General features: G+C 39.9%; 1 protein-coding gene across 3 annotated transcripts in view; it reads right to left on the reverse strand.

Annotated features, from left to right (window-relative positions):
• Positions 1-16,999, reverse strand: part of RPRD1B (regulation of nuclear pre-mRNA domain containing 1B) — an 84,206-nt gene that overhangs the window by 43,848 nt on the left and 23,359 nt on the right. For all 3 annotated transcript variants that reach the window (XM_033963005.1, XM_033963004.1, XM_033963002.1), the window contains 3 exons: positions 14,388-14,506; positions 10,352-10,478; positions 7,774-7,949 (listed from right to left, as the gene is read on the reverse strand). In XM_033963005.1, coding sequence (XP_033818896.1) covers positions 7,774-7,949; positions 10,352-10,478; positions 14,388-14,506 — 422 coding nt within the window. The remainder of the gene's footprint in view (positions 1-7,773; positions 7,950-10,351; positions 10,479-14,387; positions 14,507-16,999) is intronic.

The following is a 16,999-nucleotide window of genomic DNA, read 5'->3' on the forward strand; positions in this document are numbered from 1 at the left end:
TGCGCTACTTGTAAAGCTCTCGGGTAACTTTTAGGTAAGCCTGCTAAAAGACTATTGCAGTAATCAAAATTGGAAATACAGTACTGAACCACTGGATGAAAATTGGTCCCGGTCAAAATGCTCCTTAATCAAATATCAGCCTCAGTCTATGAAAAAGCAGTTAGGCAAAAGGACCAGACCTTTTTAATTCTCTCATTTATTTATGCTAAGATTATTTATATAAAAATTTAACATTTTTGATCCCACGATCTTCAGGTTGGGGGGGGCTGCCAGTACAAAATGTGGAAATGAAGTAATAAAATCAACTCTTTCAAAGCTTACTGAGCATATGTTGTTTGATCCATTGTTGAAAATGCAGAGCAGACCAATTGCCTGTGCCATGTGTTTTCCTGTTTTCTTTGGCATAGAAAAACTGCAACAGAGGACATGCCAACTCTGTCGAAAGAATGGATTTCCCACCCCAGTCTAATGCTCTTTACATTGTGCAGAGTAGATAGTCACAAATTCTATTTCACCACTCTATTAAAATGGTGCGTGGTCTTCATGATAAGGCGTATGGGGACAGACTTAAAAATATCAATCGGTATACTTTGGAGGAAAGGCGTGAGAGGAGAGAGATGATAGGAGACGTTTAAATACCTCCGTGATGTAAATGCGCATGAGTTGAGTCTCTCTCAAGTGAAAGGAAGCTCTGGAACGAGAGGGCAGAGGATGAAGTTAAGAGGCGATAGGCTCAGGAGTAATCTAAGGAAATCCTTTCTGTAAAAAAAAAGTGTGGTAGATGTCTCCCGGAAGATGTGGTGGAGACAGAGACTGTCTAAATTCAAGAAAGTATGGGATAGGCACGTGGGATCTCTTAGGGAGAGATAATGGTTACTGTGGATGGGCAGACTGGATGGGCCATTTAGCTTTTATCTGCCATCATGTTTCTATGCACATCACTGGAAACACTGGGAAAAACAAAACGTGCTTCTTAAACATACATTAGCTCGAGGAAGGGCAGATAAATATGCAATGGAATGATGAGAACAATCTATAAAATTCTACTGTTACCAGCATTTATACCATATGCTCTCCCCAATACCCATGTTAGACTCTGGCAACCCCTATTAGTCAGGCTCAAGTCTCAAGGAGTAAAAAAAGAAACTTTCTTTCACAGGTCACATACCACATCACCATTAGGGCTGGAGAAGGGAAGAGACTTGTAAAAACAAAAGCAATAATTCTTCCTGGATCCAGGAAAAAAAAAAGAGGCCTTATCAGACATGCTATGCACAACTTCCTCTTCAGCAACAGGGATACACAGGGATATATGTTTGTGGGAGATTAAGAGTTTGCTGAAAGCCAAGCATATTAAAACAAAATGAAAGAATATTTCAGGGAAAAAAAAATTGCAGACATAACTATAAAAAGTTATAGCCATCATAAGTCATTAAGAGACCCAGAGACAGAGCCTATAAAGAGCAGCCCATGGCCATTATTCCCCATATACTGTCAAAGGACAAGACAAATTTAAGTACTGAACAAGCTTCTTTACTTCCAATTGGACTGCAAGGTAGCCAAAAGACTTCCAATTCTAACTAGGAACCCCAATTAGTCTCTTGGTTATGGCTGCTAGAAGCCTATTTTCACTAGACTCCTTTGTCTTAAAAAGGAGACACTATGAGAGTGGTATTAATTTTCAGCACAGGTCTGAAAACCAAAATTTGACACGAACTGAAAGTAGTTAATTTCCTCAACATGACACGCTGAAACCAACGCAGGTATGCGTTTCTCTTGATCCCTAGTTGGAGGGCTGGAAAGTGGAGAGCTACAGTTTTGCAGGGAGGCAGTGAGAATCAGTAAAGGTCGGAGGGCTGGAAAAAGGCAAAAAAAGGCAGATTCCACTCCGAGCAGTGAGACGTAGAAAAGGAAGTTTTCTCTATCAATAGCACAGAAAGTTGAGGTACTGATTGAAGAAGCTTGATCATGGTGTGTCTGTACAATAGCTAATGTAGGAACATATAGGACTTAAAGAAACAAAAGTTGTTGAAGGTTTACATTGAGAGTGATGATGAAATTAAATGAAAAACAGAAAATCATTGCAGAGAGCATAATCTTTGGACATTAACAATGAAAATGAACCTATTGAGGAAGACTTTGAAGGATTCCAAGTCAGTGATGAAACGCTGATGATATCAAACCTCGTTGCTTATGCCAGAGGTCTATCATCCAAAAATGTTAATAAATTAGAGACTGCTGCTATTAATGAAGTGCTGCCTATTAACAAAGATGCACCTGTTGTGCATTCCTTCAGTGATGGCGAGATTGCTGAAATGGTGTTAAAGAAAGAAACACATGAGGATAGTAATGATGAAGAGCTTGAGAACACCAGAGAAAAAAAATCCCTACAGACATGGTGAAAATGATAAACACAGGATAATCAAAGCCACAAGGCCAAAAATGGAAATGTCCTAATAAGACTGGTGAACTCTATTTATTTCATAAAAGTCCTTGATAGTTCAAACTCAATGACTCGACATGTAGGAACATATAGGCACTTAAGAGTCTAATGGGGGATGAAAAGCCCACAAGCTCAAGAACTTTCCGCTGAATGGTATACAGTGGTACCTCAGAATCCGAACGCCCCAGAACTTGAACGATTTTGGAATCCAAACTTTTTTTTCTCTTCATTTTTGCCCCGGAATCCGAACTGCAAGCAGTGCTCAGCCCAAAGCTTCCCCTCTGAAGCAGCTTCCTGTTTCCGCATGGGAGGGAAGCTTTGGGCTGGACACCACTTACAGCTGCCGTTGCCAATCTTGCTATCTTGCCGCTGAGGATCCCGATCTTGCATAGTTTGTGGGACCAAGGAACGGATTAATCCAGTTTCTATTCTTTTCAATGGGAAAACTTGTCTTGGAACGCGAACGTTTTGGAACTCGAACGGGGTTCTGGAACGGATTAAGTTCGGATTCCAAGGTACCACTGTATAGTGAATTTTCAAAATGAAAGCAAGCTAAAAACGAAACTTCTCTCGGTGTAGGCTTTTCATCCCCCACTAGACTCTTAAGTATATACCATTCAGCAGAAAGTTCTCGAGCTTGTGGGCTTTTCATCTCCCATTAGACTCTTAAGATTCCTGAAGCAGGCCGGCCTTGGCCGAAACATGTACATGTTGACTCATTGAGTTTGAACTATCACGGACTTTTATGAAATAAATAGAGTTCACCTGCCTTATTAGGACATTTCCACTTTTGGCCTTGTGACCAGTTAATTGCTAACATGGAACAAAGTGAATTTAGCAGTCAGCTTGAGTTTATTGCAGTCTATTCAATCACAGAGAGACTTTTGAAACAGAAACTTTTGTTAATTAGACAAGATGGCACTGGAAGAAGTCTTTAAGAAGACCGCCAGTGTTCCTGTGCCATCGTCAGATTACAGACAGAAGATGATGCTTGTTAGACGTTTTTGGCTAAGACAGGCTATATGCGACTAAAGATGATGCATGTTAAAGCTTCATGTATGGTACTGCTCCAGTACCATAGTTTGGAACAAATTTGCGTTTGAAGTGCTTAAATGTTTGTGACTCTTTTCCCAGTAATATGCATTACAGCTTTGTAAAAGGGTTTCTTTGTAAATAGTCCGACTCTTTTCTCTGTCGTGCACACTCTTTCTGAACGAGTACAGATGACTAAACATCATGGAAAATGAGACTATGAAAATTGCACGCAGAAAGGTAATGTGCTACCACACATTACCTTTCTGCGTGCAATTTTCATAGTCTCATTTTCCATGATGTTTAGTCATCTGTACTCGTTCAGAAAGAGTGTGCACGACAGAGAAAAGAGTCGGACTATTTACAAAGAAACCCTTTTACAAAGCTGTAATGCATATTACTGGGAAAAGAGTCACAAACATTTAAGCACTTCAAACGCAAATTTCCCTACCACACATTACCTTTCTGCAATGGAACTTTTGAAAATGTATTTGAGGGAGATATTACATTATAACAAAGTGGAGACCTTTGAGGTCGATAATTTATATTACATTTCAAGAGATTCCAAAGAAAAGGTAGAGGAAGGTGGAATGGATAGAATAGTATCACCAGAGAGTTTGAATGTATCACAGTTTTTGGAGTCTTCTAAAGACATAATTGAGAAACGAGCAACTCTTCTCGTGACCTTCAAGACAGAACTTGAGAAACAAGATATTTTGAAATTATATTTCATGAAAAAGCAAGAGATGTTTTGTGGTCAACGGGTGATAATTTTTCCAGATGTCTCTAGACAAACTCAGTTTAAGAGGAAACAGTTCCTTCAGCTAAAGCCTAAGGTTTTGGCAGTCGGAGCTACTTTCTTCTTAAAATTTCCATGTAAATGCCTAATATCATATGGAACTGATAAATATGTGTTTTTTGACCCAGCCCAGGTGGAAGATTTTATCAAAGAGAAACCTTTGTTGAAAGTTTAATTCCTTATTTTGGTTTACTTTTGGAGGATGATGTATAATATATATAATAGCCATTTGCCTGTTCCTAGAAAGTAGATAGAAAGATTTGCTTTGATGTTTTATTTGCACTGGCGATCAGCTTTAATGTGGACTAGGATACGGTTGAATTAGTTTTCTTATATTATGTTAATTCCCATCTGGGAATTTACATTTTGTATTTTGTATTTTATTTTGTGTTCATTCATGTATGTTTGTTACAGAGATATTGTAATGAATAATCCAATAAATAAAGAAAAAAAAAAAAAAAAAAAGAAAATTGCACGCCTATATATATATATATTTTTTTTTTATCTTTCCTACATGAAAATCTGAGGCAGGTTCATGTCAGTCAGTGCAGGCAAGTTTGTGTTTGAAGTGTTTAAATTATTTAATGTTTCCTTTATTTTGAAATAAAGTTTGGTGGCAATTTTAAGGTCTTTTTCTGACTTAGCATTATCATTCTGAAAACGGAAAAATTCCAAGAACCAAAACATGCCAAGGATTTCAGTAAAAGCATCACCTGGTGCTAGGATCTAACCGGGCTAAATTTATTCAAATTTTCAGCTAAAAACGTTTGTCAAAACTTTGAGTACCTTTCACTAAAGTGCAGTATGAATTTAGAGCAGGCGTGTCAAAGTCCCTCCTCAAGGGCCGCAATCCAGTCAGGTTTTCAGGATTTCCTCAATGAATATTCATGAGATCTATTAGCATACAATGAAAGCAGCGCATGCAAATAGATCTCATGAATATCCATTGAGGAAATCCTGAAAACCTGACTGGATTGTGGCCCTTGAGGAGGGACTTTGACGCCCCTGAGTTAGAGAGGTCTTCTATAAAAATGATTCGGTCTCTTTATTCTCTTTTGGATTTCAAATCTCTCAATATTTTTATCCACTCATTAGTAATTTCTCATTTAGATTACTGTAATTCACTTTATCATGGAAATCAACCAGAAGGAAATCCAAAGGCTCCAATTATACAGAATACAGCTGTCAAAATCATTTATAAAGCCAAAAAATATGATCATGTGACACCTCTTTTAAAAAACTTATTGGCTACCTATTGCTTACTGGATTACATTTAAAATATTATTCCTTACATTTAAGGTAAAAATCAGACCATTCGCCAGCATTCATAGACTCCTAGTTCCATACACTACTTCAAGGTTCCTCTGATTGACACAGCAAAATCTTCTCTCGGTTCCCTCTACTTGTCAGATTGTTTTCTGAGTTGAGACATAGACTATCTTTTCAGTCATTGCACCATTGTGGATTTCCCTCCCTATTGATCTTAAGACAAGAAAATTGTGCCTCAAAATGTAAATCAAGTCTTAAAACTTTTCTTTTTAAAGATGCCTTTGAAGCATAGGTCAAGATATTACCCTTAGTATTATATGATTTCTCTTCTTTTGTTTTTCCATTTCCCCCATCCATTTTCTTATACAATGTAACCTTTACCGTCTTCCCTTTTGTATCTAGTGTAGTCTCTCTTATTATTTTTAATTGTCTGTTTATACCCCTTTATAATAAAATTTTAGAGAAATTTTATGTGAACTGCTTAAATTGTACATTAGGCGGTATATCAAGTCAAAATAAACTTGAAACTTCAAAATGCTGCCCAGGTTTGTATTTTTTTCTATTAAAAATAACTCAATAAAAATCACAAATCAAAACAATCAAATCCTGCAAAAATCACAGCTATAATGAACCCGTACATCTACGCATATAAATCACTACTCTGCTCATCCTATGCCAATCCTAAGTACATGTTAATTGCGCTTAAATGATAATTTTATTAAGGTGTTTTTACATGTATCACACATTATTTGCATGTAACGTGCCTTACATAAAATTACTTTCTTAGCGTGTGAATTAGCAAGCACTATTAGCCATGGTTAACACGTTCACTTGATATTTAGGGCGCACTAATTCACGCATTAAGACCAAAATTCTATATTCGGTGCCAAAAAAAATCAGCACCGATAAAAATTTCACTCTACGCGCTATTCTATAAATAACACTCAAGCGTCGGGTACAATCTATAGAATAACATTTGGCGCCAGAATTCGCATTCAATTTTAGGCACGAGTATTGATGCCAATTGAACCCCTGGTGTAAATCCTCACGCCTAAAGTAGGTGCCGATCTCCTTTAGTTTGTAACACTGCACGTGAATTGCAGGAACACTCCCGATCTGCCCATACCTCTCCCAGGGCCACACCCCCTTTACCAATCCACACGAAATGTGGTGCTTAAAGATGCACAATTAATGCCAGTAAGTGCCGATAGTGGATTACTAATGCCTAATTATCAGTGCTAATTGGCTCTTTTGGCAATTAAGTTGAGGGCGCAAACTGGGCACATGCCCAAATTTGAACAAGCCAATTTTAGGGCTCCTTTTATCAAGCTGCGGTTAACGCGCAGAATACCGCGCGCTCAACCGCCTGCCGCGCTAGTCGCTAACGCCTCCATTGACGAGGCCTTAGTTTTGGGGTGTGCCGCGGGGGTTAGCACGGGATGAAATGTCTGACGCGCTAACCCCCCCCCCCCCCCGTAGCGCAGCTTGATAAAAGGAGCCTCTAGTGTCTAGCTTGATATGAAGTGAACGAAGGGCAGGAATTAAATTACTGCCCCCTACAGCAGCATAGATGCGTTTGCTTAAATAGCAGGCATGGTAAGTTGATGCACTTACTGCAGAGAAAAAAATCTGTGTGGGAAGATGATGGGAAAACCTCAGTTACTGCACAAGCTCCGAAGTTACCGGGTAGTAATTTGGTCACTTACTATGCGGTAACTGCAAAAATTTACCACGCTTAGATGCTTATAAGCTTAAGGGCCTTTTACTAAGCTGCATTAAGCGCTGGTGCACGCCTATCACAGCTTACAATAGCGTACTGCAGGATGTGCTCAGGCTAACCACATACCATACAAATGTTAGAGGGGGTGTGTCTGGGGCTGGAAAATGGGTATTACTGCACTAAGCACAGCTAAATTACCATTCACTAACTGGTTGTGAAGGAATGCCCCACGAGTCTTTACCATTTACAAAAGGGGTGGAAGTAAGCGCTCACACAGTAATGTTTAAAAACAGCCACAATAGCACATGGCTTTAATACCCACATAGGAGCATGCTAAGACCACTTTTTACTGCAGCTTAATAAAAGCATCCCTTACGGCCCTAAGTAAAGCAAGCATTTTTTTTTTTTCTTTTAACAGATTCCTATATGCATTTGTCTTGAATCTACCCTAAAATCCATGCACAGAAAAGTTAATCCCCGACTTGTTCCTGCTTACTGTATTGTACTCACTTCTAGCTTTTTTTCCCTCTCTGTTAGGACATCCTTCTGCGTCTGGGTGTACTCAATAAGCATGCGCGCCAGCTGGCGCCGATCATCTAATTCTGCTGCCAGCCTCCCGTTGTACTCAGCCAGCAGTAAACAGGCCTCATCCACAGTTTTCGAGAGACGTTCAGCTGCTTCTTTGTCTTTATGTTAACAAAAGAGAGAAACAAGTAGCACAGGTAAACGACTTCATTTTGATTCGCATACTCTTTGTTTTTGTTACAAAAGTCCAAAATTAAGGGCTTCTTTTACGAACCTGCGCTACGGGTTTTACCACATGCAGGCGCTAGCTAAAAATATACCCCCCCTGCTCAAAAGGAGGCGGTAGCGGCTAGCGCACGCGGAATTTTAGCACGCGCTATTCCACGCGTTAAGGCCCCAGCGCGCCTTTGTAAAAGAAGCCCTAAATCTGACACCACTAAATTAATAACTTGAAAAACTGTTTATTAAACTTGATATACCGCCTTAGTTGCAGCACCATTCAAAAGCGGTTTACAATAAAATAAATCAATAAAAATAGAAATTGAATGCCATTAAAAATAGGATAGGATCGTACATTCCTACAAAAGAACATAAAAAGCATTCAAAAAGCAACACTGCAAAAGGGAATGTGCTCTCCATTACCTTTCCCAATTAGGCAAAGGCTCGTTTGAAAAGGTAACTTTTCAAAAGTACTTGAAACAGAGTCTATGAAGATTCCAACCGTAAATTTGCAGGTAGAAAATTCCATAATGCTAGCGCAATAGCAAAAAATGCTGAGTTTCATGTTCTCTCCCAATTTGTTTTTGAAGGATGAGGAATAACCAGTCTATTATCAGTTAGTGATCGAAGAGTCCGTGATGGAGAATAAGGAATAATGAGAGTTGCCAGATAATCAGGAACACCCAAATTTAACATATTGTAAGTCAGAGTAATAATTTTGAAATGTATACGCAATAATTTAAAATTATTTTGACTAAAAATAAGGCAGCATTCCGACCTTGCTTGTTTGTTCATTTGGAAGTTTAATGGGTAGGGGATTATAGGTATCAGCATGGAAGAAGCAGAGGGAGGGATAAGGGATCAGAAATTGGGATGAAGAGGGAATTTATGATAAGACTAGTATTTTAGCCCGTTACATTAACAGGTGCTAGAATATATGTCTGTGTCTTTATTTCTGTCTGTCTCTCTCCCTGGCCCCCTTTGCCTGTCTGTCTTTCTGTGTCTCTCCCTGCCCCTGTGTCTTTCTTCTTTTCTTTCTATCTGTCTCTCTCCCTGCCTCCTATGCAGCAGCATTTCTCTCCCACCACTTCCCTGTGCAGCAGCCACAGCAGGATTCCCTCCCCCTCCATTTCCCTGTGCAGTAGCAGCATTTCCCCTATCCCCCCTTTCCCTTCTCACGGTCTGGCCGGCTCCCTTAATCCCTTACCACCCCTCCCCCTTCCCTTCCCGCGGTCCCAACTAACCTTCCGATTCCAGCAGCGTCTTCAGTAGAAGGCCTCGAAGCAGCGTGTGTAGAGTGCTGCAGACGCTGCTTGAATCGGAAGGTTTCAGGGCCCGCAGCCCTTGCCGGACCCGAAGCGAGCTCTGGGTTTGTTTGTTTTTTTTACGCGGGCCTAGCCGGAGCAGGAGGAGAAGCCTGGGAGGCAGCAATTAAAGTCTATTCCGGCCCCCGCTGACGTCGCCCTGGCCAGTTCACATCCTTAAGTTCAGACTGCAAGAGCCGCCGCATCCGACAGGCTCCACGCTGCCACGCGCATGCTCACTCCTACCTGCGGGTCCCTACAACTCACGGAAAACGGGAGCACGCAGGTGGGAGTGCGCATGCGCGCTTAGGGATTTATTATATTAGATGCGAAAGATACAGAGAGAGATGTCCCTCTCTTTCATCAGGGTCCCAGAAATGTTCATCCCTGCTACCTTTTTTGGCTCACAGTGTATATTAAAGTGTGTAAAATCCTATGCTAGCTCAGTTTTTTTAAATATTACATCTCTCCAATTCTAAATAGAACCGAGCAAATGAAGATCAAGATTAAATTAGGTGCAACAAAAAAATAAGGAAGCAGTAGCAAAGTCGTTGGTGAATGATTTACTTGCTTGCAAATGCTAAGCTTTGCCACAGAATCCAAGGAGCCCCATACATATCTGGCAAGTCCTTTACCCCCAAAAACATTTCTCAAATTTAGAAACATGAGGTTTATTTATTTTATTTTTTTTTTCCATAAACTATCACTTAGAAGAATAATAATAATTTATTTCTTATATACAGCCAAAGCCAAGGTAGTTCGAGGTGGTTTACAATAAGAAGAGCTGGACAGTCAGTGACATAGTTACAATGTAGAAGTAATGAATTCAGTATACAGTATAGGAGAGATAATGAACAACAAGTTCAGTAGGTTATAGCAAATAGAAGTCCAGTTGTTCTCAGCATCTCCTATTTGGCATATTTTTGGGGGGGAAATGACAAAACTGTCATAAGACAAGACTCCGTTCAGTACACACATGTATCTTTTGCTTCTAAGATGATCCGATTCTCCAATTCATTCTACTTAAGTCAAATGTTTACCTGTTATCTTCTCCAGCAGTGAGACATCTTGAACTTCCTGTGGTAAAGAGGCTATCTTCTGACGCACGGTGGCATCTCCTGATGCTGCATTTTCTAGATCCTGCAGAGCCTTAATCAAGTCTTCAGTCTAAAACATGAGAAGTCAAAGAAAACCATTAGCAGTAAGTTCTTGCAACTTGGTTGTGAGTCACCTTAACCATTAAAGCCATAACTGTATCTCTGCTTAAAGAGATTCTGGTTTCAGCCTCATATCGTTATTTATACATTATATATTTAATCAATCACCTTCCCAGAACCTGAAGTGTCATCCAGTACAATGAATAATCACGTGCAAGTTAAATCTCACAGTATGATAAGCAGCTAAGTTCTCCTTCTATAATAGGTTAAAATGGCATGAAAACAGAACATATGCTCATTCTAGTTGGACCATGTAAATTCAAATATTTGAATTTTTTGCTTGCCTTTCCAAATAATACTCAAGATGGTTTGCAGAACTATTAATAAAGTACAATAAGGAATTTCAACTAAAGGAGAGGATACATCCCCTTGAGAAGCCAGCATCGCTCCCTTGACTGCCGTGGAAGACTCCCAACAGTTTATGTAAGCTTTCCATAATAAATTAACAAAGTCCGTGTAAGTCCCTGATTAAAGACCTGCAGGTCACCCTTCTGAGCTTCACTTTGCCAGTTCCTGGGCTCTACAGTGTTCACACACCTGCGCTTTCTCTGTGGCTCCATCCCAAGGTTCTGGAGGAGTTCTTTTCCCCAGACTAGAGATCCTCTGTAATCCCCCAGCCTTAAGGGTGGCAGATGGGGCTAAGCTTGAGGCTTCCACCCCTCCCTTACGTGCCCCACGGCACGCAGCGCATGACCACTGTTCAGTCAGCTGTTCAGTCATCTGTTGCAAATCTGGCATGATATAGAAACATAAAAACATGATGGCAGATAAAGGCCAAATGGCCCATCTAGTCTGCCCATTTGCAGTAAATATTATCTTTTTCTCTCTCTGAGAGATCCCATGTGATATAGGTGTATCTCCACTAGAGGAGTCCAAGCCAAGTGTTTTTAAAACAAATCGAGGCAGATGGAGGCTTGTATTTAAATCTGGAAAAATCTAAGATGGCCACTGCGGCAGCGTGGTCACAGTAAAAACAGCCCGGGGGACCCCCCCTCCCCCCCTAAAGAGTCAGAAAATTTTGAGAAGGGGATTTTGGAGGTGGGGCCCCTAGCTACAGCTCCAGAAACCCTTAAATAGCAAAATCAGACCCCCACCCCAATTTTCTCATAGACATCAACAGGCAGTATTCACCTTCTGTCTGTGCCAGATTAGCCTGCTGCAACTGTCACAGAAGCTAGGAAGAGAAAGCCTCTTGCTCAGCAGACCAGTCCACATGCTGGGATCTTCAGGCTGCCAGTCAGACCAAAGCCCAACCAAGACCTCAACCCCCACAGATCCACATGCGAGTGGGGAAAGTAAGCTATGCCATTGGCACCCGTTAAGCCCCGATGGACTGAAACTGGGGCCAAACAGCCTATGCTCAAGCACCTAATAAATCAGGATGCAAGCTAGCTTCAAGGGGAATGGACCCCCAAGCTCCTCAAGATCCAATACAGGCCGGCCGGACAAGAATCTGAGGGTTACTTTGTCAGCTACAGACATCTGACCCAGAGTCTGTGTATTCTCCCAGGCAGAGCTGCCCCAGCATCACCAAGGACCTCTCCAGCACCAAAAAGCCTCAAATGGATAATCTCCATCGCCCCCCCCCCAAAAAAATAAATAAATAAATAAATAAAATAAAAGAATATCAGAGCAGATCAGAAATCTCAACATTCTCAACTCGCTTTCAGAAGGAAAAAACTGAAGAGGGCATTGGAGGAGGTAGAGCTGAAGAGTGTAAATTTCATCCTTCTGCAATCAACTCGCGAGTAAAGGGATATTATCTATTGTCAGGATTCATATGTATTCATACCAGAAGAGCTTATAATCTAAATATGTACCTAAGGCACTAAGACATGAAAAGTGTACTGTTATAAAGAGATGACAAAGTGTATGTCTTCACATGCCTGTTTTATAAAGTCAAATATATGCCTATTTGACTTTATAAAATGATAGGGAAGATGTGAAAATGTAACTGGAGTAAATATTAAGCGTGCACTTATCGCATACAACCTACACATGCGTGTGTGTACCACAACCACATTCTAAGCAACTCCATTCTAAGCAGCACCTGCCCATGGTTAAAGAATCTCAGTAAGGAAAGTGGGATTTGAATTCTGGTTTTCCTGGATCTCAGTCCACTAAATAATCAATACAAAACCTGGATGAAGCCCAGAATTGAAACACAAGGGCATGTTTGGTGATCAGGGTTGAAATGCATCAAACAGCACTGCAGGAAAGCACAGAAATAAGACACAGGATGCTGCAAGTCAGCGTAATCAAACACAAAAAACCTACAATGTTCCAGGACGGAATGCCAGAGTTGGGCTATTGATAGAATAATACTGAGATATCCTGGAGTTAGTAATATACCACGATTAACAATGCACAAGCTGTTCTTAAAATTTAAGGGAACTGTTATGTGACTTTGTTACGCAATTGCTATAAAGCACTTTGTAGTTTTTAATGGGAAAAGATGGTACCAAATTGATAAATAAAAATATTAAGCAATATAGCAGTGGATAAACTGTACATCTGTAAATCAAACATTCTTTGCAAGTTAAAAAGCAAAATGTTTTACTAACATGGCTAAATGACAGCCGCAGCTAAGAAATATTTCCTGGGGCTCTCTTCCAACCTCTAATCACTCTTTGATTTGCAAAGAAAACACAGAAGTTATCTGTGGTTTTAACTAGTTTGTAGGTTATATGGAGCTGAAAAGATCTCATAGATTTAGTCGAATGTTCTTTTATTGAAAATCATATACTGTAGTTTACAAGAAATGGCATATCAAAAGTTTGCTCTCAAGCTAGGATTAGACATATCACTTTGGTACCAACATCTCTAATATCCTGTATGTCCCGTCAGCAGGATTTTACTACACTGTTAGGGACTTTAAGCTGTTTGCCTTTACTGATCTACTTCAAATCCTTTATTTCTTATGGACTCAGCAATGCAAACGCTTTTCATCTTCTGACCCTCAAATACATTTGAAAACTTGTACACGACCCCCAAATTTTAGAAATGTCGGCCAGAGTTAAATGCGTAACATAGTTATAAAACAGAGCCAGTTGGGCGCATAATATAATTAGTTAATTGGAACTAAATTAGGAATTGGTAATAAAAAGCCAATAATTAGAATTAACAAGCATTAATTTTAAGATGCGCACATAACTGGCACAACAGGAAAGACAGTAGGAAGAAAAGAAGCAGGAGTAGCGTTATATGTTAAATATCATATTAAAGCCACACAATTGCAGGATCTGAAGAGCAAGAAAGAGGCACTGTGGATCAATTTGGAAAGAGGAAATGATGAATATGTTTATATATGTGATATACAGGCCTCCTTCAGGGACGGAAGAAGTACACTTCTTCCTCCGTATTCGGATAGGGGATTAACAGAACCACAAATACAGAAAAACCACAAATAACTTTTTCATATGTTATTCGCTGTTTTCTATTAAAAACCATCGTGAATATTGTGAAACCATGAATAACATGGTGGGAGACCTGGCCTGTTCCTGAAGGAGAGGCAAAACACGGTGAAGAAAGTGCTGGGAATAGGCGATTTTCTCTGTAAATGCTTGGAATCAGTGATTTCTCTATGCAAGCTGATGTAATTTGGGGGGAGGAGCCAGCAAGCTAAAAACCGTGAATAATCAAACCGTGAATGCGGAAACCGCAAATACGGAAGGAGAAATTTAATAGTAGGCATTCAGAATATATCTAAAAAAGGGGAAGTTTTACTACTAGGTGATTTTAACATGCCTGATGTTGATTTGGGCACCCCCATTGTGAGGTCTTAGATCCCAGATTCTCTACAAGGAGAACTGTTCCAGGTATTTCATTTTCTGATCTCAATCCCCAAGCCAAAACATACCAATAGAGGCCCTGAAGAAGGGTCCCGAGGAGAGTAGCTCCCTGGATAATCATCATCTTCCTCCTCTTGAATTTGCTGGAACGTACGCTTTAGTGATTTCTTTTCTTCAGCAACTGAAACTTTAAAAAAAAATATATATATATAAAATTAAATTACAAAGCAGGTTAACAGGGTACATTGCCCACCTATTGCAGCAGCTGATTGGCTTCAGAAAACCATTATAAAATGAGGGAACAGAAAGGTTAGAACAAATGTAACATAGTAAACAGCAGATAAAAACCTAAACAATCCATCCAGTCTGCCCATTAGTTACATGCATTTATAAATTCATGATTAAATTAAAATTGTTCTTTTCTTTTTGATATTTCTGGGCTATATACCATAAAGTCCACCTGGTACTGCAGTTGCTGTCAAATCTAATTCCAGCCCATCCAACCATCTCGTCGTTTGCAGATATACTGTATACACGCAGCTCCTGATTGGTGAGGCCCGACTTTAGTGCAGGAAGAGGTGGTCGGAGCATACCGCGAGTGATTTCCTTCACTCGCTGCCGCTCTGGCTGTCCTCTCCTGCCTGGCCATTCGCAGTCGGAAAATCCGTGAATGACCGGGACCGCGAACAGCAAAAGACCGGGGGAACACTGTACCATCAAGCTTAAAGTGACAGCACACTGTAGATGACGTAACCCGCATGTGCGAATACGCTGCCTGCTTGTCCTAGGATAATAGGTGCTGTATAATTTATTAGTCATTAAAACATCAGACTCCTGCTGCAGGCCAGTGGGCCAAAGCACCTTAACATCATAGGTCGCCTTCACTGCTTTTTGTTATTCTACCTTTGCGAAGGTGGTTTCTCCTGTTCTGTTGTGGTGATTTGTTGTTCATCCACGGATTTAAAAAAATCAGAAGAGTTAACGTACAAGTTGTGCTGCTATGGGTGCTTCAAAGTTGTAAAGATTGCTGTTTCCTTTTATACGTTAATAAAAGACAAATGTACAAAATCATACCTGTTTGAGGCTTATATGGATGCTGGGAACGGAGGTCAAGGGGGTGGAGATGGAGACATATCTTTTCCCCATACCATTCTCTAATTGCTGCCCTACATATCAACTTTTATAGATTGCTATAAGAAACTTCAGTGGGAAGAAAACAGGAAAGCTGAAGCGAAGAAATACTACTAATGGATTTGTTTAAACCTAACGTTCTCCTATGTCCCCATTTTTCAATGTAGGATCACAATATAAAGCAAAAATGGAATTAATCCTTGGAATTACTTCTCCTAACCTCAGATATCTCTTGGGAAAATGTTCATTTAGCTTGCAAAAAAATATAAAATGGTCATGTGCAAGCAAAAGACCTGCAGGTTATAGGTCTCCTCTGATAAACTGGGAACTGTCCCAAAAGGGAGACAGTGTCCTATAAATCAAACAGGAGGGGAAATATTGTTCTGGAAAGTCTCTTAACTTTTTAAAGAATACATAAATCATCTTGCTTTTATGTGGGATGCTTCTCAGATCTCTCATTTCTGAGTGCCCAGCGTCTGTACCCAACAACCTCTTCCCTATTTCATACAGTATCTTTGGATTATTGCACCCCAAATGCATGGCTCTTTTGCATGGTTGTTTAACTGCCAAATATTGCTCTACTCCTCCAGGTTTCTTAGGCTACATTTTATTCTGTTTACGCCATCAGGGTGTCCATTCTATTTGCAGATGTTTGTACCAGCAACAAAAAAGAAACCTTTTATTTCTAACTCTTCCATAATATCACCTATAAGGATACTAAACTAAGCCAGTCCCAAAAATGCTCTCAAAGAACTCGATTAATCGCATTTACTGTAACCCTCCATTATTTATCACTCAATTAATTTCTAATGTAAATGCACCACCTCTGGACCCAGTCCCAGACTGCTCAATTTACTCATGAGCCATGTAGGAAGTTTTTATCTATCAATCATCAAAGCTATTTATCTAAAACATTTTGATTTTGAGTCTCCTGGGCTGTTTACCCATAAAAGATGCCTCAAATATTTTGTCTCTCCTTGATGCCCAAATAAAATATAAACACAGAAGGAACACATTTATTTGCCATTAGAAATAATTTTTATACAGCTAAATAAATAAATAATATCTGTAGAGCAACAATGCCTTCTACTCAGTTCATTTTAGTCTCATCCCACTAGTCCGGTTAATCTTACATTCCTAAGCTACTTCAACATATCTAATTTAAATGTAGCTGCAATTGCGCTTTTCACATTTTTCTAATATGTAACCATCACTTTCCTCCTATATAGGAGCTGCATAAATCAACCATATACCACAATAGCTTTGGACACTCAGTACAGCCCTGGAAAGTAACAGTCTAAAGGTAAATATGTCTTACCTGATCATTTTCTTTCCCTTAGTTACAGCAGACAAATTCAGATGACTGGGTTATGTCCATCTATCGGAAGGGAGAGATGAGACCACTGAATTGCCTTTGGTACATACAGGATGGCACTCTCCTTGGCTCTTCAGTATTGCTCATAACAAAGCAGAAGAGAAACAAGTCCATGACCACACAGGGATTTTGTTGGTTTGTTTTTTTACACTGCCCTCCTGCTGGATTTAATAA

This window comes from Geotrypetes seraphini, chromosome 11 (assembly GCF_902459505.1).
Source record: "Geotrypetes seraphini chromosome 11, aGeoSer1.1, whole genome shotgun sequence".
Classification (NCBI taxonomy): domain Eukaryota; kingdom Metazoa; phylum Chordata; class Amphibia; order Gymnophiona; family Dermophiidae; genus Geotrypetes; species Geotrypetes seraphini.